At 55.9% G+C, this 24,267-nt stretch overlaps 1 protein-coding gene across 2 annotated transcripts in view; it reads right to left on the reverse strand.

The window, feature by feature from the left end:
* Nucleotides 1–541: 541 nt before the first annotated feature.
* LOC127567123 (heterogeneous nuclear ribonucleoprotein C-like) overlaps nt 542–24,267 on the reverse strand; it is a 34,557-nt gene continuing 10,831 nt past the window's right edge. The window contains exons 3-10 of one of the 2 annotated variants that reach the window (XM_052009813.1): nt 10,478–10,748; nt 9,097–9,172; nt 8,709–8,759; nt 7,982–8,032; nt 5,075–5,226; nt 4,424–4,537; nt 3,053–3,174; nt 542–770 (exon numbers count right to left, since the gene is read on the reverse strand). In XM_052009813.1, the coding sequence (XP_051865773.1) occupies nt 687–770; nt 3,053–3,174; nt 4,424–4,537; nt 5,075–5,226; nt 7,982–8,032; nt 8,709–8,759; nt 9,097–9,172; nt 10,478–10,748 (921 nt within the window). In that variant the 3' untranslated portion in view covers nt 542–686. Of the gene's footprint in view, nt 771–3,052; nt 3,175–4,423; nt 4,562–5,074; nt 5,227–7,981; nt 8,033–8,708; nt 8,760–9,096; nt 9,173–10,477; nt 10,749–24,267 lie in introns of both variants that reach the window. The other variant, XM_052009812.1, reaches the window with a different exon arrangement.

Genomic DNA, 24,267 nt, shown 5'->3' on the forward strand with positions numbered 1-24,267 from the left:
CAGGGCTGGGGGAGAGGGAAGCGCCAGGACCTCAAGCGGGACCCAGAACCCTCCCCTCCCCCCCCAAACCCAAAGGATTCCTATGTCCCTTCCGCCACCAGATACCCCGACTGGGGCAGCCCCGCCTGCGATGGGGCGGGGGAGGCACAATTTGTCCCCTGAACCCGTCACCGAGACGATACGCTCCATTTAAGAAAGTCAGGCCCCTGTCTCCTCTCCCACCACCACCACCCCCCCAAACCCAGGGAAACTCAGTGCCACCCTCGACGGGGGGGGGCAAGCAGACAGAACGCTTTACAGACAAGGGCTGGCGCTGGGGTGTAGGGACCCCGTGAGGGCGTGAGACGCCCCACCCCACCACTTCCCCGCAGCCGAGGACCACCCTGAAGCCGTCCCCCGCTGGGTGGAACGGGCAGACAGGGAGGGGTGGGGGGGCAAGAGGTGGGGAGGGCAGAAGAGAGAGCCTGCCCCTTTATTTATTTTTAATCTCTCATTAAGATGCTACGTTTAAATTCACAATAAAAATCAGCTTCGAAATGGCTGCCGTCTCACCAACAGAAAGCTTTATAGAAAAGTAAACAGGAGCCCAACAAGGGAGCGGGGGGAAGGGGGGGGGGGCAGAAAGGGAGGGGGGGGGTCATCTTTTGTTTCGGATTTCACGCGGGCGTTGGTCAAGAGCGACTGGCCTAGTGGTCGTCCTGGCCGTTGGCGTCGTCCCCTCCATCCTCCTCTCCCTCTTCACGCTCCTTCCGGCCCTTGCTGTCCTCGAGCTGCGGGTGACCGAGGGGAGGTGGGGTGGGGGGGGGGGGTGAGGGGTGGAAGAGCAAGAAGTCAGTCACTGAGGCTCGAGCAGACGCCGCACTCCAGCCTGTCTCCCCACACCACCCCCAACTCACCCCCCCCCCCCCCCAACCCCCACCTTCACCCATTCCAGGGGACCAGCCGCTGACTGTGTCTCTGCTTGCTGGGTCCGTCCCCCCCCCCCCACCCCCACCAGCTGGCGTATGCATGTGTCCTGCTCCCCCCGTCCCCTCTCTGTTTGGGTGGGGAGGGGTATCAGTCCCCTTCCTGCCCCCCCCCCCCCCAACGGTCACCGCCTCGCAATTCTCTGCACTCGCAGAGTCCCACAGCACGGGGAGAGGCCCTTCGGCCCGACCTGTCAGTGCTGTCCACGATGACCACCTGACACCAGTCCCGTTGGCCCGCACCAGGCCCCGATCCCTCTGAACCTTTCCTTTCCGTGTACCCGTCCACATGTCTTGTAAACATAGTACCATCCCCTCCGTGGACTCTGTCCGCACTTCCAGCTGCCTCGGTGAAACAGCCGGCATAACCAAAGACCCCCACCCACCCCAGACATTCCCTCTCCTCCCCTCTCCCATCAGACAGAAGATACAGGAGCCTGAGGGCACGTCCCACCAGGCTCAAGGACAGCTTCTACCCCGCTGTTATAAAACTATTGAACGGTCCCCTAGTGCAATAAGATGGACTCTTGACCTCACAATCTATCTTGTCGTGGCCCTTGCACCTTTATCGTCTGCCTGCGCTGCACTTTCTCTGTAGCTGTAACACTTTATTCTGCGTTCTGTTATTGTTTTACCCTTGTACTATCTCAAACTTTCAAGAAGAGAGTTTGTGGATTGTCCTGGTCCCTCAGTTAGTAGTTGAAAAGAGTGTTGTGGACACAGCCCAGCGCGTCACGGAAACCAGCCTCCCCTCTGCGGACTCCGTCTACACTTCCCGCTGCCTCGGTGAAGCAGCCGGCATAATCAGAGACCCCCACCCACCCCGGACATTCTCTCTTCTCCCCTCTCCCATCGGACAGAAGATACAGGAGCCTGAGGGCACGTACCACCAGGCTCGAGGACAGCTTCTACCCCACTGTTGTAAGAATCTTGAACGGACCTCTCACACACACAAAAAGATGGACTCTTGACCTCACTATCTACCTGTTCGTGGCCCTTGCACCTTATTGTCCACCTGCACTGCACTTTCTCTGTGACTGTGACACATTATTCTGCATTCTGCTTTCTTTTTACGAGCTGGACGTACTTACGTAAGGCACAATCTGTCCGGGTGACATGCACAGCAAAAGCTTTTTGCTGCATCTCCATCCATGTGACAACTGTCTCTACCACTTCCTCTGGCAGCTTGTTCCACAGACCCACTGCCCTCTGTGTGGGAAAACCCACCCCTCAGGTGCCCTTTAAACCTTCCCCCTCTCTCACCTCAAACCTGTCGCCTCTGGTTTCAGACTCCCCTACCCTGGGGAGGAAGTTTATCCACCCTATCTATGCCCCTCAATTACATAAACTGCGACAAGGTCACCCCCTCAACCTCCGGCGTTCCATTGGGAATAAACCCAGCCCGTCTAAATCTCAGCGCGATCTCGCAGGCCAGACTACCGACGTCCTCCTTCCTGGCGATCCTGGTGCCATTGCACCCTGCGACCAGCCAACCCCACCCTGACCACCCCACCCCCAGCCCACGCGTGGCCTTGCGGGACAGGGTACCAGGGTGGAACTCCACGAGTATTTAACCCCACCGCCTTCTCTAATCAAAGACCCCACCCACCCGGGACATCCTCTCTTCTCTCCTCTTCCATCGGGTAGAAGATACAGGAGCCTGAGGGCACGTACCACCAGACTCAAGGACAGCTACTACCCCATGGTGATAAGACTATTGAACGGTTCCCTTATACGATGAGATGGACTCTGACCTCACGATCTACCTTGTTGTGACCTTGCACCTTATTGCACTGCACTTTCTCTGTAGCTGTGACACTTTACTCTGTACTGTTATTGTGTTTACCTGTACTACCTCAATGCACTCTGTACTAACCCAATGTAGCTGCACTGTGTAATGAATTGACCTGTACAATCGGTATGCAAGACAAGTTTTTCACTGTACCTTGGCACATGTGACAATAATAAACCAATACGGGAGTGGGCTGGGAAGGATCTGCCTCCTCAGCGGGCAGGAGAATATCACTGAGAAACCCTACCCCAAACCCCACTCCCAGGGGAGGGAAGGATGGCCCCCTCACCAGTACCTGCTCCTCCTCCTCGTCCTCCAGCAGGTCGCCTTCCTCACCGGTGCCCTCGCTCTCGGCCTTCTTCGACTCGCTCCCGCCCTTGGCGCCGCTCCCTTCCTCAGCCTTCTCGCTCTTGGCCTCTGCTCGGGTGGGGTGGGTGGTGGGGGAAGAATAGAGGAGAGGGTGGGATTTAGACGGGAGGAAGAGGGGGCCCCTGCCGACAGGAGAACCCTTATCGGGGGGCCCAATACGTCCCCCGAATGCCATGGGGGGAGGGGGACTGTGCTTCCGGGGCTGGGAATGAGGGGAGGCCGCTGCCGTTCCCCCTGAACACCCCTGTCCCCACTTTGAAAGGGGGGGGGGTGGAATTTACCCCTCCCTCCATTGTCAGCAGTGGGGCAGGCACAACATCTCCCCCCTCACCAGTAGAGCCTGCCAACCCGCTGACTGTGCTCACTCATCCCACCCACCCTCCAGCGTCGGGACACCACCCCCCCCACCCCACCAACCCACATCTGCCTTGGGGGTTGGGGAAATGACGACAGAAATGACGGACCCGCCCCCGGCCAACAATCCCACCTGACGGTTGGGGGGGGGAGAGGAGTTGGCAGGGGAAGGGGAAGGGGGCCCAGACCCTGGTGGGGGGGGGAAGAGACATCTCTCTGCAGCTAGAAGCCCCACCCCAATTCACGTCCAGAACCTCAACTGTGGGTGGGGGATGGGAGAGAAGAGACAGAGACACAGACAGACAGAGAGAGACACAGACATAGAGAGAGAGACAGACAAGCAGAGAGGGCGGGGGTGAATTAATCAGGATTAGGGTAGGATTGGTGTGGACACTGACATGCCACAAAGGGTCTGTCCCGTGCAGGATGACCCGACTACAACTGGGTGTTGGGACCTTAAGCCCTCAAGCCGTAGAGAAAACCAGCACAGAGAAAGGCCGTTCGGCCCACCCCAGTCTGTGCCGTCCATTCCCCCCACATTCCCATCAACTCCCCCCAGATTCTGCCCCTCACCCACACACTGGGGGGGGGGGGGGGGTTGGAGGAGAGACGATTCACAGCGGCCGACGAACCCACCAACCCCGCATGTCCCTGGGACTTGGGAGGGGAGGGAGTGGAGCACCCCCCACCCCCAGGGGAAAGTCACAGGGAGAGTGCGTGGACTCCACGCCCACAGCGGTGGAGGTCAGGTCCCTGGTACGGCGAGGCTGCGGCCCTCACTGCTGGGAAACCGTGCCAAGGAAGTGGAAGTACGGGAGGTGGAGCTCCTGAACTTCTGGATCAGCCAGGGGTGGGGATTGGAGTCTCCTGTCGAGACCCGGGGGGGGGGGGGGGGGGGGGGGGGGGAGCAGGGGAGATGTAATCCTGGAGTGCGAAGCCTCACCTGTCTGGCTCGACTGCTCCTTCTCGATCTTCTCCAGGCTGTCGAGCAGCGAGTCCACCTTGCTCTTGATCAGCGTCAGCTCCTTTTTGATGGTGGCCAGGTCGTTGGCTTTCACTTGGCGGCGCCGAGGGGTGCGGGCAAAAGGGCGAAGACGGAACTCTGTGAGTACATGGGGTGGGCGAAGCCGCAAGCACCCCCACCCTCCCCAACTCACCCCGGCTCAACCGCTCCACAACAGGTGCACCCAACCCACCCCACAGACCAGGGGCGGAGGGAGCCTCCCTACCCTGTGTCTGACCCTGTCCCCGGGAGTGTGTGACGGGATGGTGCGGGAGGAGCCTCACCCTGTGTCTGACCCCATCCCCGGGGGTGTGTGACGGGACGGTGCGGGGGGAGCCTCGCCCTGCGTCTGACCCCGTCCCTGGGAGTGTGTGACGGGACGGCACGGGGGGAGCCTCACCCTGTGTCTGACCCCCGTACCCAGGACTGTGTGATGGGACGGTGCAGGGAGAGCCTCACCGTGTCTGACCCCGTCCCCGGGAGTGTGTGACGGGACGGCGCGGGGGGAGCCTCGCCCTGGGTCTGACCCCGGAGCTGGAGCGGGATGAGAGCCGAGAACATGCGTGGTGACAGAACCTCTGACGCCAGTACCTGGTTTCCCCGACGATGCAGACTTCTGCCCGGACTTGCTGTTGAAGCTCCCCTTCCCTCTCCTCGGCACGGGGACCGTGACCCGCGGACGCTTGGCGATGGTCACGGGCCTGGGCAAGGGGGGAGGCACCCTGCTGGGGTAGGGGTACATCCTGCAGAGGGTGTGGGGGGGGGGGGGAAATGGGGGTGGTGGGGAAGAGACAGTAAGTACTGGCCCATTGGATGCACATCTGAAGGCACCTCCCATCCTCGAGCTCTCTCTGCCACCCCTCGTCAATCCGTACCAGACCCACACATGGGCTTCCTCTCCTCCTCCTCCTCTCCCCCCCTCCCTGTACATGTACTGCACTACCCTCCGGCCACATCTCTGCCTGTTACCTCGCCATCCTGCCCTCCAGTACCCACTCCACCTGTACCCTCGCTGCCCACCGTACAGTGTCGGAGTGGGGAAATGGAGTTTGTCCGTCTCCTTCCTCCCCTCCCTCCCAGCAAGATAAGTTGAAGCCTCTCCTGAGACCAGGCTCCCAAGGTCCAGGACCTTGTCCCCCTGCCGAGGGAGAGCTGGCGACGAGGAGGGAATTCCAGTGACCTCGGAGACGGAACTCAGCAGGAAAGCAGGTTATCGACAGGACAAGATGGGCTGTTGGTCTCTACTGCAAGGGGGTGTGGAGTCCACACCCTGCTCCATTCTACGGGGCACTGAAGAGGCCAAACCCGGAGCACCGAACCACATTTTGCATCTCCCGATAACACCAGAGGCCACACAACCCACCAAGTCTGCTGTCCACACAGAACAATCCTATCATCCCGGTAATTTTCCCGACAACCTCCCCCACTGCCCCCCCCCCCCCCCCCCCCCCCCCCACCACCATCCCAACCACCCACTTACACCGATCCCATTCCACTATCCCAACATTCCCATCAACTCCCTCCAGATTCTGCCCCTCAGCCACACACGGGGGGGGGGGGGGGGGGGGGGCGAGTGGGGGACAATGCTGTCTATACCTCTCGCTGCCTTGGTGAAGCAGCCAGCAAAATCAAAGACCCCACCCACCCGGGACATTCTCTCTTCTCTCCTCTTCCATCGGGCAGAAGATACAGGAGCCTGAGGGCACGTACCACCAAGCTCAAGGACAGCTTCTACCCCACTGTGAAGACTACTGAACGGTTCCCTTATACGATGAGACGGACTCTGACCTCACGATCTACCTTGTTGTGACCTTGCACCTTATTGCACTGCACTTTCTCTGTAGCTGTGACACTTTACTCTGTACTGTTATTGTTTTTACCTGTACTACCTCAATGCACTCTGTACTGACTCAATGTAACTGCATTGTGTAATGAATTGACCTGTACGACTGGTTTGCAAAACAAGTTTTTCACTGGACCTCAATACAATTGACAATAATAAACCAATACCAATTCCCAGTGGCCGATGAACCCACCGACCCCACACGTCTTTGGGATGAGGGAGGGAACCGGAGCACCTGGGGGAAACCCACGCGGTCACAGGGGTGGGGGAGAAGGTGCAGACTCCACACACACAGGTAACGGCGGAGGTTGGGATTGAACCCGGGTCTCTGGGGCGGTGAGGCAGCAGCCCCGACCGCCACCCCAATTATGGTCTCTGTACACGAGGAAGCTTTTGCACAGGAGGCAACTCAGGAGGTTCACTGGGAGAACATGAAGCACACAGCAGATTAAAGAGCCTCGCTGTGGTCACGAAGGAGTCATCGTCATACCGGGAAGGGTTGGGCAGGCTGGGCCCGTACCCATGGGGTTTAGGGGAATGAGAGGGGTGAGATCTGGAGGGGGGGGTGGGTGGGCGGGCTGGTCTCAATGGAGGAGATGCTGAGGGGGTTTCCCCTGGTGGGGGGGAATCCAGAACCAGGGGGGTGTCTCAGGACGAGGAACTGTGCGGTTAAGACAGAGACAGGGAGGGATTCCCTCTGCAGGAGCGTATTGTGGAGGGTCGGGGCTGTCACATGACAGCATTGCCCCCCTACCCGGTCGGAAGACACACCACTGCCAATCAAGATTTGGCCCCGCCCCACCCATCAGTGCACACCTGGCCTTTGGCCTTTTTGAACTACCTGGGCTGGACACCCCCCCCCCCAGCACCATGAAGAGTGCTGCACGTGCCGGATATGCTCTCTCTGTGTCTGCTCCAAGGGATGAACCTGCTCGTTGGTGAGGTGTGCACTGAACATCTTAGTTACTATCCCTGGTAGCAGAGAGTCATGCCTGCACTGAGTCAAGGGGTGGCAGGTATCGTATGGTTTTTCCTTGATTGTCTGTACCCAGTTCGTTGTGTGTGCGTGTGTCTGTGTGTGTGTGCGTGCGTGTGCATCTTACCCTTGTTGTGATGTCCCCACACTCGCTATCACCGGGTGTGTGTGTGTGGGGGTGGGTGGGGGTGGGTGTGGCCCCCGTTCCCTTTTCCCCACGTTTGTCTTCTGTAAATAAATCATTTCTCTCTAAGACTGTGTTCAGAGTCCTTGTCCTTTGAGACCTCATACCTGTTTCACAACAGGGAGGAGCAGGGAATCTCGGGAGTTCTCTCCCCCCCCAAGAACGCTGGGGGGGGGGTGGAAATCGGGTCATCGGATATATTGGAGGGGACGGGCAGAGAGGGGGGAGATCAGAATGAATCACCGGATGTATTCAAGGCTGGGACAGTGGGGTTGCTGGTCCGGTAGGGCGGGTGCCACACTCGTGTCAGGAGAACTCGGACCCTCTCAACACCACCGTGGTGCAGGCGAATCAGCAGAGAGGAGGCGGTGTTGCTCTCGTTCCACTACACTCCCAACCCCCACCCCTCTCCCTCCAGTTTTCTCCCACAGCTGAGCCTGAATGTGGGAGAACACCCCGCTGGTTTGCTGAAGGGGGGGGTCAGGTAACACTTACCGGGTCAGTGACGGGATCTCGTACCCTTCCGACTGCCTGGTTGGGGGTGCGCTGGGGAGAGAGAACACATGCACACACAACTACTTCCATTGCCCATGCACTCAGCAAGCAAGTTGAGAATATGTTCACCCACACCCCCCCCCGCCCTGCCCCTACCCCTCCCCAGTCCCTGGGTCACCACCAACCAATCCTTGTCCCCAGGGACACGCACCTCCTCCACACACCACCCCCCACCCCCCCCAACCAAAACCATCATCCTGGGGCCACCCCTCCCACCCCACCCCAAAACTCCTGGTGCCTCTCCCCTGCCCCACAGACTTGTCCTGGGGTCTCCATGTTGCTTCCCATTCCACTGTCTCATGATCGCTGTTCCTCCCCCCTCCACCTGCCTGGGGTCACTGCCCTCTCGCCCTGCTCTCCGTCCCCTAACCCTTGAGCCATGAGACAAAGGAGCAGAATGAGGCCATTCGGCCCATCGAGTCTGCTCTGTCAATCGATCATGGCTGACTTAATTTTTTCCCTCTCAGCCCCACTCTCCCGCCTTCTCCCTGGGACCCTTCACCCCCTCCCCCCAACCGATCAAGAACCCACCGATCCCTGCCTTAAATACCCCCAGTGACATCCTCCACCCCCACTCTGTGGCAACGAATCCCAGCCCCACGGTTGGCGGAGTGGATTCCGCATGGGGTGGGGGGGGGGCAGGGGGGTTGGTGGTGGGGGTCCTTACCTGTCGTAGAAGTCAGTCCTGTAGTAGTCATAGTCAAGGTCAGATGTGGACCTGCGGAGAGAGAGAGAGGGGTGGTTCAAAGTGACTTAACTAGTGGAGGCTCTGGGGAGGAGGTTTAGTAGGGAGGAGAGAGGAGGGGAAGCCTGGGGAGGGAGGGGAGTGTTAGACAGAGGAGGCTCAGGTGTTGTGGTGGGGGAAGGGACGGTGCGGCCACAGCAGTGTGAGGAAAGAGCTCCCCGAACAGTGGGGGGGGGGTTGGGGAAGGACGCAGAGAAGACCGGTCGCGGGTTCAGAGGGGGGTGGGAGCGATGAGGCGCCAGTGGGGGACCGGACACAGGCGGGAGGAGCGGGATGGGTGGGGCAGAAGCGGTGGCCCGAGCCCACTCACCCATACATGTCGGAAGCCGATCTCTTCTGGCCGCTCTTGGGTCTGTTGGGTTTGGGTTCCCCGGCCAGGTTGATGTCTGTAACAACAAGAGCAGGCACAGGGAATCAGCTCGAGAGAGGGTTGGGGGGGGTGGGGGGGGGAAACATCGGGTGCACAGTTTGCCTGCAAGATCAAAGTCCTAACCCCACCGTGGAAACTGAAGCCAAGGGCGGTTGTCAGGAGGTTAAAGCAATTACGGGGGGGGGCCTTTTTCTCCAGAGTCTATTCATTATTCGGGATATGGGCCCCATCGGCAGGGACACCAGTCATCACCCATCGCTGACTGCCTCTTGGGATGGCGGCGGTGAGCTGACTGCATCATTTCAGAGGGGATCCCAGTCATCAGCCACAGGATGTAGACCCGGAGGGGATAAGAACTCTCGACCCTGCCCCTGACATTCAATATGATCTGCCCCAGGCTTCATCTCCCCCGGTCCTCAATTGCCCCGATATTTCAAACATTTTTTAACGACCTTTATAAAGCACCCTCGGTGACCCCATGGGTTTCCCCCGGGGGTCCGGTTCCCTCCCACGTCCCAAAGACGTGTGGGGTTCGTGGGTTAATCGGCCGCTGTGAATCGTCCCCCAGTGTGTGGGCGAGGAGTAGGATCTGGGGGATGGGGGGGGGGGGGGGGTGGGGAGAGATGATGGGAATGCAGGGGGAATGAAATGGTATCAGTGTAGAATAGGTGGTTGAAGATCGGCAGGGACCCATCCTAACATGTGGCAGGGTCCATGCCTTCTGCTCCCTTCTGTACAGGAGTACAGTGGACCAAGCTGGCCCAGGACCCTCTCCACAATGTGCACCAGCTGCATAAAGATCCCAGCCCTCACCACCAGGGATCCCAGCAGAGAAGGACTGCGGCATCCCAGGCCACGGGAGTCCTGGGAAGAATGATTCTCTTGGCAAGGAAAACTCACAGACGAGGTGGACAGGAGGGTCAGGAGGGCAGGGCGAGAGAGGAAGAGGGTGAATGCGAGAGAGCGGGAGAAAGCCAGAGGGCGACGGGGGGGGAGAAAGTGAGAGAGAGAAAGCGAGAGAGAAAGCGAGAGAGCCACAGAGAGAGAGAGGGGGGAAGAACGTGAGAGAGCGACGGGGGGCAGGGAGCGCGACAGAGAAGGGGTAGAATACAAGAGAGGTGTGGTTTCGGGGGTATGGTCACCACCATTCCCCTACCGTTCCCCCCCCCAGTGTGTTGATCCGATCTTTAACCGTCCACCGACCCCAACACTGATCTCTGCAGGGAGTTAACCGCGCACTCAGTGGGGCGCGGGCTCCTGACGCCACAGCGACAGGGACGGCTGTGTTCGCTGCTCCCGCCCCGCGGAGCTCCGCTCTCACCCAGCGGCTGCCCGGCGATTATCCTCCCGTCCTCAGCCGCCACTGCCGTCCGAGCCGTCCTCTCGTTGGCGTACTGGACGAAGGCGTAGCCCTTGTGCACCGAGCAGCCGACAATCTTGCCATACTTGGCGAAGAGGGCCTCCACGTCCGTCTTCTTCACCACGGCCGTGTTGAGGTTGCCTATGAAGACCCGGGAGTTCAGGGAGCGCGGGTCGTTCTTGTTGGTCACATTGCTGGCCATCAGTTTGGCAGCCATGAGGCTCTCGTATCCCTGGTTGGGTGGGTCATTGGGAGTGGGGTGGGGAAGAGAAAAAAATCGAGCGCAGGGCATTAGCTTCTCCGTCTCTTGCCTCTTGCCTGTCACCTTAATCGCTCTGCTGCTGATTCACTCACCCTAACCCTATCAACCAAACCTACCTGCTGGTCCGAGATGTGCTGCCGTCACAGGTCCCCCCACCCCACCACCTGCCCTGGAGCCTCGATGGGGCAGCAAGGGACGACTGTGGGCTCGCACCGCCAGCCGCCTACGCAAACTCATCACAGCGCAGCGGCGGCCTGCGGGGTGGCGTGACGGGTTCGCGCCTGCCGGTCAGCCTCGGGGGCGGGAACAGAACCCTCCCCCCCACCCCCCCCCCCCCCCCCCCACCAAGTCTGCGGACCTCGCCGATCCCAAAAGCACAGCTGTTGGACCAAATGCCAAGGGTCCCTCCTTCCGCCTGGGACTCCCCACACCACCGCCACGAAAGTTCAGCGTCCCTTGAGCTCCCCGTTGCGGACGCAGGGGTTGCAAACTCCCCCCCCCCCCCCCCTGAAGAGTCTAGGGTGGGGTACCAGCCCAGGGCTGTCAGGAGAACCCTCCACACGCCACGCTGTAGTCAGGAGTGGGGGGTGAAGAGGCCCCGCTGGCAAAGGCTGCCTCTCCTGGGAGTGCAGAGCTCCCTCCGCAGCAGCCCAAGGGCGCAGGCCCCCGCTCTCCAGGGAAGCGGTGGCTGGCAACGCATTGCTTGGTCTGGGTGGCGCCCAAAGCAATTTAAGGTGGGGGCGGCCTTCAGGTCACACTTCTGAAACAGGAGGTCCTAGGATCCCGGCAACCCCGCGGGACACGGGTTTTTCTAAACCAGGGCACCGATAAAGTATCAAGTATAAAGGCGAGCCCCCTCGAGCCTGCTCCAGATTTCAACAAGACCTCGGTTTACCCCCTAGCTCAGCCCCACCGTCCTGTCCTATTGCTACACGCAGGTTGCTCTCGAATTCTCAGTGACCGCGTGCACCCTCCCACCCCAACTTGGGAGAATTCCAGAGATTCGCCTCCCTCTGTGGGCAATGGATTTCTCCCCGTCTCCATCCTGAATGGCCGACCCCTTCATCCAAGGTGTTGGGACACCCCAGCCGGGGGAGGGGTGGGGGAAGTCCGGCCTCTTCAGCCAGGTTGGGACTTTTGAGTCTCAACAAGATCCCCTCTCATTCTTCAGAGTTATCAGCCAAGACCTTGCTGAAACATGGAACAAGCTCTCAGAGGGCTGAGTGGTTTACTCTTTCATGTGCAGAGAATTCACAGGCCATCCTGTTCAACTGATAGTTCCATAGAACACCACAGCACAGAAAATGGGCCATTTGACCCTCCTAGTCTGTGCTGAAACTTTATTCCGCTAGTCCCTTTGACCTGCACCCAGTCCATGACCCTCCAGACCTCTCCCGTCCATGTATCTATCCAATTTATTCTTCAGACTTAAGAGTGAGCCTGCATTTACCACATCAGATGGCAGCTCGTTCCACACTCCCACTACTCTGAGTGAAGAAGTTCCCCCAAACCTTTCCCCTTTCACCCTAAAGCCATGTCCTCTCATACTTATCTCTCCTAATCTAGGTGGAGCCTACTCGCATTAATTGCATATCCCTATAACCCTCATAATTTTGTAAACTATCAAATCTCCCCTCATTCTTCTGCACTCCAAGGAATAAAGTCCTAACATGTTCAATCTTTCCCTGTAACTCAACACCTGAAGACCCGGCAACATTCTAGTAAATCTCCTCTGCACTCTTTCGATCTTCCTATAGTTAGGTGACCAGAACTGCACACAATACTCCAAATTTGGCCTCACCAATGTCTTATACAACCTCACCATAACATCCCAACTCCTGTACTCAATACTTTGACTTATGAATGCCAGGATGCCAAAAGTCTTCTTTCCACTGCCATTTAAACCTCTCAACCCACCTGCGTGTCACCCTCCTGCTCTCTTTACAGTGCACCTACACCGCTCTACAACTCCTGAGGACGCAAGAGGCTGCAGACACTGGAACCCAGAGCTCAGAACAAGCTGCTGGAGGAACTCAGCCGGTTGGGGGCAGCGTCTGTGGAGGGAAACGGACAGTCGACGCTTCAAGACCCTCTCTCTGGACTGTCTATTTCTCTGCCCGACCCACCTAGAGCTCCCCTAGCAGCTTGTTCTTTTTTTGCTACAGCTTCCGAATTCTCAACGCCCTTCGCGATCCACGTTATCAAAAAGAAATAGGGGATAGGATCAGAAGATCTTGTAGGGCAGGCAGTCTCTGCAGAGGGAGGTAAACCAGAGGTGGTGTTTCAGATCCACAGCTTTTCTCCGCTCCGGGAAGCCCGGTGCAGGTGAAGGGCCGCTGGCGTGAAGTGCCGGCTCCGCTTTGCTCCACACGGACACTGCAACGTTCTCTGCCTTCAAAAATCTGCAGTGTTTTGCTTTTCAATCGTCGCCTAAAACGGGGTTGGGGGGGGGGGGTTGGGTGCTTCTGCAAGGGGGGTCTGCAAAGGATTGTCTGGATGGAGACTACAAGGGGAGTATATGCAGGCTAACACGAGCCCAGGCTGCTCCCCGACACACAGGACCAACAGGAAGCTATCATGAGGGGCGACCCTGGCCGATTCACTTGGTGATCTCTCTCAGCCCCCGCGCCGCTGATCCTTTGGAACCCAAGAACCAGGAGCAGGGCGAGCTGACCGGGCCCCTCGAGCCTGCTCTGCCACTCACCGTGGCTGACCTTCTCCCTTGGAGCGTTTCCCTGCTCTGCCCCCACCACCCTTCGATTCCCTTAATGCCCAGAAGCCCCTGTTTGATCCCGGTTTGGAGTGAACTGGGTGACCGAGCCCTCCACAATCCTCCAGGGGAGAGAATTCAGGGTTTACTCAGCATGGAAAGAGGCCCTTCGGCCCAACTTGTCCATGCCAACCAAGATGTCCATCTATGCCGGCCCCCACATCCTTCTGAACCTTTCCTATCCACTCACCTGTCCAAATGTCTTTTGAACGCTGTAACTGTTCCCGCCTCCACCACCTCCACTGGCAGCTCGTTCCACAGACCCACAGCCCTGTGTGTGGAAAACTTACCCCTCAGGTGCCCATTAAATCTTTCCCCTCTCAGCTTAAACCTGTGCTCTCTAGCTCTAGACTCCACTACCCTGAAAAGACTGTGGGCTCCCCCCCGCCCCCAACAATCTTATAAACCTCCAAAAGGTCACCCCTCAGCCGCCTTTGCCCCAGGGAAAACAGTTCCCCACTAGGAATTCCAATGGTTCACCACCCTCAGGGGGAAAGAATTTCTCAATTCCCCCCTTAAGCCCGTGACCCCCAGTCCTGGACTCCACAGCAGGGGTAAATATCTTCCCTGCATCCACCCTGTTCAGCCTAGTAAGAATCTTTTTTTGTAAGTTTCAATTAGATCCCCTCTCATTCTTCTGAGCACTAAAGAATACAATCCCTTCTAGTCTGTGCCGAAACTTTATTCCGCTAGTCCCATTGACCTGCACCCAGTCCACAACCCTCCAGGCTCCTCCCGTCCGTCTATCTATCCAATTTATTCTTAAAACTTAAGAATGAGCCTGCATTTACCACATCAGATGGCAGCTCGTTCCACACTCCCACCACTCTGAGTGAAATTCCTCCCCAAACCTTTCCCCTTTTACCCTAAAGCCTCTCGTACTCATCTCCCCTAATCTAGGTGGAAAGAGCCTACTTGCATTAACTGTCTATACCCCTCATAATTTTGTAAACCTCTATCAAATCTCCCCTCATTCTTCTGCGCTCCAAGGAATAAAGTCCTAACCTGTTCAATCTTTCCCTGTAACTCAACTCCTGAAGACCCGGCAACATTCTAGTAAATCTCCTCTGCACTCTTTTGATCTTACTGATATCCTTCCTATAGCGAGGTGACCAGAAATGCAAACAATACTCCAAATTTGGCCTCACCAATGTCTTATACAACCTCACCATAACATCCCAACTCCTGTACTCAATACTTTATGAATGCCAGGATGCCAAAAGCCTTCTTTACAGCCGTCTACCTGCAACGCCACTTTCAGGGAATTATGTATCCGAGTCTGCTCAATCTCTCCCACTGCAAACCCACCACCCCGGGACCCGGCTAGCGAATCTTCGCCACACTCCCCTCTTCTGTTGAGTACGACCGCTCTTGGGTAAGGAAACTGCACATGCCACTCCAGGGGAGGTCTCAACAAGGCCCTGTGCAACTGAAGCAAGACACCTTCACTCCCTGCACTCAAACCCGCTCGTAAGAGAGGCCAGCACAAAGTCTGCCTTCCTGATCACTTGCTACACCTGGACGTTGGCTGTCAGAGACTTGTGTACAACATACCGTTCAACACCAGTGTTACTCGATCTCTCTCTGAATAAACACTCTTGCCTTCTGCACCACAGGCCTCTTTCCACCCCACCCCCCCAACCCCCACATCCCATTTGACACGTCCTTGTCCACGATCTTTTTTACCACCATCTCTACTTCCTCAGCACCTCTACTTCGTCAGGAGGCTAAAGAAATTCCGTTTGTCTCCTTTGACTCTCACCAACTTTTATCGATGCACCATAGAAAGCATCCTATCTGGATGCACCACGGCTTGGTACGGCAACTGCTCTGCCCGGGACCGCAAGAAGCTGCAGAGAGTTGTGGACACAGCCCAGTGCATCACGGACACCAGCCTCCCCTCCTTGGACTCTGTCTTTACCTCTTGCTGCCTTGGTGAAGCAGCCAGCATAATCAAAGACCCCACCCACCCGGGACATTCTCTCTTCTCTCCTCTTCCATCGGGTAGAAGATACAGGAGACTGAGGGCACGTACCACCAGGCTCAAGGACAGCTTCTACCCCACTGTGATAAGACTATTGAACGGTTCCCTTATACGATGAGATGGACTCTGACCTCACGATCTACCTTGTTGTGACCTTGCACCTTATTGCACTGCACTCTCTCTGTAGCTGTGACACTTTACTCTGTACTGTTATTGTTTTTACCTGTACTACATCAACGTGCTCTGCACTAACCCAATGTAACTGCACTGTGTAAGGAATTGATCTGTATGATTGGTATGCAAGACAAGATTTTCACTGTACCTCAGTACAAGTGACAACAATGAACCAATACCCACACACAATCCCACCTGATTCTGCATCATCAGCACAATTGGGAGCTTGGGTCCCTCAGAGTCACCAACAGCTGGGACTGCTGGCAACAGGACCACAGCCCGCTAACCCCGAGTGAACAGCCTACACCGTTCTTTGCTTCCTATCCGATAATCAATTCCCAATCTACGTCAATGCTTTACCTCAATCCTGCGTGCTCTAACCTGGTTGACCGACCTCCAACTGACCTTATTGAAAACCTACTGGAAATCCAGTTACAGGTCCTTCCCCCAGGTTACAAATGCCTGACTTGCGTACAGCCCATACACATGGACGAGCGTTTGGGAGACCGACGGGATGGACTTGCTGGGCAGCGGGCATCTCTTGCCGCGTGGGAACTTGGCGCGCAGCCATTATTTCTGACTCACGCACAGTTTGGGTTGCGAACGGTTCTCAGGAACAGAACCGTGCCGTACCTGGGGAGGACTATAACCACATCTAGTCCACCCGCCGACATCTACTCTTCTCATCACTATCTCAGAGTACTCCGGCAGATCAGTCAAACACGATTGTCTCTTCCTAAGTTAATGCTGACCATTATCCTCACCCCACCAACACCACAGTTCCAGTACAAGAGGCAACAGGGATAGATAGTCACTGAGAGATACATCAGGGAAACTAGCCCTTCAGCCCACCAAAAGCTTGCTGGCCATCAACACCCCCCCCCCCCTCCCACCCCCCCCCACAAGAAGATTCTACCCCCAATTGGGACATTGGAGGCAACCAGAGCACTTGGGGTAAATCCACGTGGTTGGGGGACAGCGTGCCAAGTCCACACACACAGAGAGGACCCAAGGACGGGGGTTGAACCCGGGTCTCTGACACCATGAGGCAGCATCTCCACCGGCTGCTGAATACTTAGCAACACACCAGTACGGAGCCCTTGGGGAGACAGGATAGATGAGATATCTTTATTAGTCACGTGTACATCAAAACACACAGTGAAATGCATCTTTTTGCGTAGAGTGTGCTGGGGGCAGCCCGCAAGTGTCACCACGCTTCCGGCACCAACATAGCACGCCCGCAACTTCCTAACCCGTACGTCTTTGGAATGTGGGAGGAAACCGGAGCACCTGGAGGAAACCCACGTAGACACGGGGAGAACGTACAAACTCCTTACAGACAGCGATGGGAATCGAACCCGGGTCGCTGGCGCTGTAATAGCATTACGCTAATCGCTGCGCTACCGTGCCTGCCACTGCAGGAGACTGCAGATGCTGGAATATGGAGAAATAAATGAGCTGAAGGAACTCAGCAGGTCAGGCAGCATCTGTGGAGGGAAATGGGACAGTCGACTTTTCGGGTCGAGACCCTTCACCTGGACTGAAAGAGGGCAGCTAATCTCTTTCAGTCTAGATGTAGAGCACATACCCAGGAAGCCAGCATAACAGGGTTCCTTCCCTTTCTTAATACCCCCTGGTTCTTCAACTACTCTTTCTTGCAACAGCCATTAACCCTTCATCTCCCTCCAAACATAACCCAGGCCGCACGTACGCCCAATTTACAGATCTCCTTCTTGGAATGCGCTGGCAATGCTTGGGACAGGAGCAATAGACTGCCTGAGCATTGCTGGGGTAAGGTCAGGCAGAGTCTAACTGGCAATGGCACAGGTTTGAGCTCAGGGCCCAAGCCCAGCAGTCTGCAAGTGGATTTGGCCCCCCCTTGTGCACATCTCATTATCGCGAATCATAATGGAGGGAGCTGCACAGAAACAGGCCCTTCAGCCCAACACCAGCAGCGATACCAATCTACACCGACCCCATTTGCCGGCAGTTGGCCCATGTCCCGCTGTGCTCCGGTTTCCTCCCACATTCCAAAGACGTACGGGTTAGGAAGTTATGGGCGTGTCATGTTGGCGCCGGAAGCGCTGCGACACTTGTGGGCTGCCCCCAGAACACTCTACGCAAAAGGTGCATTTCACTGCATGTTTCGATGTACATGTGACTAATAAAGATATCTTATCAAATGCCTTTTTAAACGTAGTAATTGTACCCACCACTTCTGGTGGTTCGTTCCAGGTAACCGCCACCCTCTGCGTGGAAGGATGTACCACTCAGGTCACCTATATATTTTCCCCTCTCACCTTAAACCTGTGCCTCCCCTCCTTGGACTCTGTCTTTACCTCTCGCTGTCTTGGTGAAGCAGCCAGCATAATCAAAGACCCCACCCACCCGGGACATTCTCTCTTCTCTCCTCTTCCATTGGGTAGAAGATACAGGAGCCCAAGGGCACGTACCGCCAAGCTCAAGGACAGCTTCTACCCCACTGTGATAAGACTATTGAACGGTTCCCTTATACGATGAGATGGACTCTGACCTCACGATCTACCGTTGTGACCTTGCACCTTATTGCACTGCACTTTCTCTGTAGCTGTGACACTTTACTCTGTACTGTTATTGTTTTTACCTGTACTACATCAATGCACACTGTACCAACCCAATGTAACTGCACTGTGTAATGAATTGACCTGTACGATCGGTGTGCAAGACAAGTTTTTCACTGTACCTGGGTACGTGACAATAATAAACCAATACCTCTGGATCTAGACTCCCCGACCCTGGGGAAAAGAACCCATCTATCCTGTCTACAGCCCTCATGATTTTATGAACCTCAATCAGGTCACCCCTCAGCCTCCTACACTCCAGTGAGAGTAAACCCACCCCTGTCCAATCTTCCCTTACAACTAACAGCCTTCCATTCCAGGCAACACCCTGGTGAATCTCTTCCCTACCCTCTCGAGTGCTACCTGCGGTGTAGCGCACAGTACCGGACAGAGATCCCTAGCCTGCACGAGCGCTGAGCGATGACACACTCCACAAGCAGGCAGCTAACTGTGCTGCCCGAGTACGTGGAGCTAGTGGAGTTGCTGCCCGAGTTCCCCAGCTGCCCCGGTTCGATCCCGACCTCTGCGTGGAGTTTGCATGTTCTTGCCGTGAATGTACTGGATCTCCTGGGGTGCTGGGGCTCCCACTCACATCCCAAGGGCGCATTGGTGGGTAGGTTAGAGCCAATGATACAGCACATGGAAACACATCCTTTTGCTCATGGCGTGTGCACTGACATGCCATGAGCAACCACCCATTTACACCTAACCAAAAGCACCTTTTAGTTTTTGTTCTTAATCTGCAAAAACCTTTCAGGAGAGCGTCGGTCACTGGGGCACCTTTGAGGCCCAGTCACAGTTAAAGAATGGGCAGCCAACACCTACGCAGCAAGATTCCCACTCATCGAGGGATGAGGCACTTGGCAGGGATACCAGCCGTGCAACCTGCAGCTTGGATGCAGGACGTTCAGCGCAATGGGCCAACGTCAGTCCTTGTGTAATGTGTAGTCCTCCCTCCCTCATCTATCCACAGCCAAAATTTCCTTCTAGAGTAAAACTCCAAAAATCTGGTCGCCTCACTACAGGAAGGATGTGGAAGCCATAGAAAGGGTGCAGAGGAGATTTACAAGGATGCTGCCTGGATTGGGGAGCATGCCTTATGAAAACAGGTTGAGGGAACTCGGCCTTTTCTCCTTGGAGCAACGGAGGATGAAGGAGGGACCTGACAGAGGTGTATAAGATAATGAGAGGCATTGATCGGGTGGATAGTCAGAGGCTTTTCCCCAGGGCTGAAATGGTGGCCACAAGAGGACACAGGTTTAAGGTGCTGGGGAGTAGGTACAGAGGAGATGTCAGGAGTAATTATTTTACTCAGAGAGTGGTGAATGAGTGGAATGGGCTGCCGGCAACGGTGGTGGAGGCGGGTACGATAGGGTTGTTTAAGAGACTGTTGGATCGGTACATGGAGCTGAGAAAAATAGAGGGTTATGGGTAAGCCTGGTAATTTCTAAGGTAGGGACATGTTCGGCACAGCTTTGTGGGCTGAAGGGCCTGAACTGTGCTGTAGGTTTTCTATGTTGCTAAATCCAGCACCCTCAGGAATTTGGAGGTACTGGACCCGCAGATTTTCCGTACTATTGCATGTTATGTTATTAATACCCCCAAAGCACCTTTCTCTTGTAGATGGAAGTTCAAAGGGCACAGGTAACAGCTCTGGCAGGATTCAGCTTGTAGAATCATAGACAAGCACTCTAGGGACCCAGGCCCTGCCTGCGGACCAACCCAGCTTTCGGTGTCACTGGCTGTACATCCCACTCCTACTCTGGAGTGCAAGTGAGAGACAGTGTGAGTGTGTGTGCGTGGAGTCTGCACGTTCTCCCTGTGACCCTGCGGGTTTCCCCCGGGTGCCCCGGTTCCCTCCCACAAAACAAAGACGTGCGGGTCGGTGGGTTAATCGGCCGCTGTGAGCTGAAGGGCCTGTTTCCACACTCTGTGACTGTACAACTCCCTGATCCTGGATAAAGGCCTTTCCGGTTCCCTCTCAGTGTTCACTTTTCTAGAGGAAACTATCTGATTGCACTCGGTCTATGTGGATAACTTCACACTCAGTTCCTGCCGTTTAACCTTGTCAAATATTGGTTTTTAAAACAATACTTGGATTGCTTTTTAATAACCTGGAGATCAGAAATGGCCACAGTGGTTGAGCGGGTTAGAGCCGCTGCCTCACAAACCCCGGAGACCCGGGTTCGATCCCAACCTCTGCCGCTTTAGTGTAGAGTTTGCACGTTCTCCCTCTGACCGTGTGGTGCTCTGATGTTGGAGAGGGTTCAGAAAAGATTTACGAGGATGATTCCCGGAATGAAAGGGCTTACATACGATGAGCGTTTGTCGGCTCTTGGACTGCACTCACTGGAGTACAGAAGAATGAGAGGGGGCCTCATAGAAACATTTCAAATGTTGAAAGGACTGGACAGAATAGATGCGGCTAAGTTGTTTCCCTTGGTGGGTGAGTCCAGGACTAGAGGGCACAGTCTCGGAATTAGAGGGCACCCATTTAGAACAGAGATGAGAAGAAATTTCTTTAGCCAGAGGGTCGTGGATTTATGGAATTCGTTGCCACGTACAGCAGTGGAGGCCCGATCATTGGGGGTGTTTAAGGCGGAGATTGATAGGTATCTAATTAGTCAGGGTATCAAGGGATATGGGGAAAAGGCCGGGAATTGGGGCTAGAGAGAAATAGTTTAGTTTAGCTCAAGGAGCAGACTCTATGGGCTGAATAGCCTACTTCTGCTCCTTTGTCTTGTGATAATGTTAAAGTTAATGTTATCTTCCCAACAACTCCCCCCCAGATTCTGCCCCTCACCCACACACTGGCGGGGTGGGGAAAGAATCAATTCACAGCAGTCGACTAACCCACTGACCTGCGCGTCTTTGGGACGCGGGAGGAAATTGGAGCTCCCAGGGCAAACCCACAGGGAGAACAGGCAAACTCCACACACACACAGCATCAAGAGGTCAGGACTGAACCCAGGGTCTCTGGAACTGCGAGACAGTGACTGCAACCAGAGCTGCACTCCCAATTCAGGACCAGCAACGCAGTCCCCAGGGAAAGGGGCCCTGTACCCAGTACCCTGTCCCAAGGGAAAAGGGCCTATATCCAGTACACAGTACCCTGGGAAAAGGGCCCTGTACCCTGTACAGTACCCAGGGAAAGGGGCCCTGTAGAGTACCCAGGGAAAGGGGCCCGTGTACAGTACCCTGTACACAGTACCCAGGGAAAGGGCCCTGTACCCAGGGAAAGAGCCTGTATCCAGTACAGTACCCTGTACACAGTCCCCAGGGAAAGGGGCCCTGGAGGACACCCAAGCACAGCTGTACCTGCACATTTGGGTGCAGACTGCATAAGGTGAGCAGCATCGGTTGGCTTAGACAAGAGTAACAGGTACCCCGGAGTGAGCTACAGGCTGGCATCAAGAGCTTGCAGGTTCCTCCACGGCCGACAGGAGGGAGTAACAGGTACCCCAGAGTGAGCTGCAGGCTGGCATCAAGAGCTTGCAGGTTCCACCACGGCCGACAGGAGGGAATTGGGTAAATGTACGGGCAAGGAGATCTTGCAAGGCCCCAGGGAGCGGGCGGGTGGGGTGGAACTGGAGGGTTGCTCTGGGGGGGGGGGGGGGGGGGGGGAAGAGAGCTGGCATAGACACGAGGAGCTCCCAAAAGGTCCCAAAAGCTTGGGGAACAACTAAACGCCCAGGAGCGAATCGCGGCACAGAATCTGATCGAGTGGCATCAGGGAACAGCCTGGTGGGGAGTCGTTGGCCCACCCCTGGCCTTTCTGGTTAACAGGGGCCCTGGGTTTGGGGGCCAATCCAGGCAACAGGTGCACAGAGGATCAGAGAAGGACCGGGCTGGACTAATTAACCTGGGGCTGTTGGTAGTTGCCGCAAGCTCGGCACTGGGAGAGAACTGCATCAGTGCGCACTGGAGATGCTCTCCACTCTCCTTGCTGGCAACCCTGGCCAGGCGGACTCACCCCTGCGGAAAGCCGGCCACAGCTGAGGAGCAGTGTGCCTCACTGCGTTCTGCAGGAAGCCAAAGGCTGCCACTGGGGATGAGAAGGGGAACTCTGACTGGGGGGCAGGGGGAGGGGGTGCAGCACTTGCCCCTCAGTGACGCCACCAGAGACGGCACTCCCCAACAATTACCGCAGCACTCGGGCTGCTGGGCTCGTAGAAGGCGCTAGGTAAATCCAAGCTCTTCGTTCAATTGTGGTGGGATGGGGGGGGGGGGGGGGGGGGGGGGGTAGAATCTTCTACAAACTTCTAAGTGACAGGGAGGAAGAGGAGGTTCAGCCCCGTCAAAGGTGACAACTGCTGGCCAGGCTGCGGATCCCACAGGGGTTGGGAGTACGGGGTTCTGGAGTCACCCCCAGGCAGGTCACAAATGCCTGGAACCGGCTGCTCCGCAGACCCAGCGGTGCACTCCCTCCCCCCCCAAACCGACAGCAGGACTCGACGCTGGCTGATTTCAGGGGGAGGGGAGGGCTGAGATGCACCCCTCCCCAAAGTCCTTACAGGAGGTGCTCACGGCAACAGGAGGCGGCCACTGGGACCCTCAAGCCTGCCCTGCCGTTCAGGAAGATCACGAGGTACAGGAGCTTGAAGACCCACAGTCAACGTTTCAGGAACAGCTTCGCCTCCGCCATTAGATTTCTGAACGGTCCATGAACACTACCTTGTTATTCCTTTTGTTTCTGCGCTATTTAGTTTTGTAACTTATCGTAATTTTTATGTCTTGCACTGTACTGCTGCCACAAAACATCAAATTTCACGACATATGTCAGTGATAATAAACTCCGATCTACACCGGCTGGCCTCAGCTCCTCTTCTGTGCCAGTTCCCTGTAATCCTCAAGTCATCAATCTTTCACGTTTACCTTAAATAAATCTAATGATCTGGCCTCCACCAACCTCAAGAGATTCCAGAGATTCACCACCCTCTGAGAGAAATTTTTAAATGACCACCCCCTAATCTTGTAACTCTGCCCCCTCGTTCAAGACTCTCCCAGTGGTGAAATCATCTGCCACACTCCCTCAGGATCTTATACATTTCAGTAAGGTCACCCCTCATTCTTCTAATCTTCAAAGAATCCTCTCTTGATAGGACAATCCTCTCACCCTGGGAATTAACCTGGTGAATCTCGCACCCGTATGGTTAGTAACACGCCCTTCCAAATGCAGTCTTTTCCTGCGTGCACATCCCCCTCTCAGGGACCTTGGAATATAAGCCCCCTGCTCCTTCACCCCCACCGTAGGCTCAAGTGTCATGTTTTAAATGTACTTTAATACAGAGGAAATGCAAGTGTGACTGCACAAAATGAGGGGTAGTGCTTTGCAATGGGACAATGCTTCATATAGACCAATAACATTTCATTCTCCCCACAGCCATCTCCCCAACCCCTCCATTCTGCAGTGGGGGGTTGCAAGGACCCCCACAACCGAGCGAAAGTGGGCAAGGGTCCGACTGATCACACGTAGGCAACACTCGGGACTGACACTGCTCAGGCAAGATGTCACCCTTCCACACACGGGAGCCCCCCCCCCGAGCCCCCCCCTGAATGGCAGCCATGCAAATCTAACACCTCCCTCCCCATCAGCTAACAAGACAAGATCAGGGCAGCGGGAGGGGAAGGAGGTCAGGAAAGGGTAGGGGCATGTGGCAGAGAGAGAGAGGTGTAGCAGGATTTAAGTCAGAGTGGGAGGTTTCTATTAAACTTGTTTTATTCCTCAATCATGTAAAAAAAAACAAATTAGGGAGAGCAGAATTGAAACGGGAGTGCAGAACTGAAAAGTTGAGGGGGGTCGGGGGCAAGACAAATAAACTGGAACATTGGAACTAAATCGGAGCACAAGGTGAATCAGGGGTGGTGGGGGATGAGGTTATGTGCATGCGACAATTGATAACGGAATGTCCCGCCCATACCAAGCGACTATCTGCACTTGGAACTAGGGCAGGGACAAGG

Source organism: Pristis pectinata, unplaced genomic scaffold (assembly GCF_009764475.1).
Source record: "Pristis pectinata isolate sPriPec2 unplaced genomic scaffold, sPriPec2.1.pri scaffold_126_arrow_ctg1, whole genome shotgun sequence".
Classification (NCBI taxonomy): Eukaryota; Metazoa; Chordata; class Chondrichthyes; order Rhinopristiformes; family Pristidae; genus Pristis; species Pristis pectinata.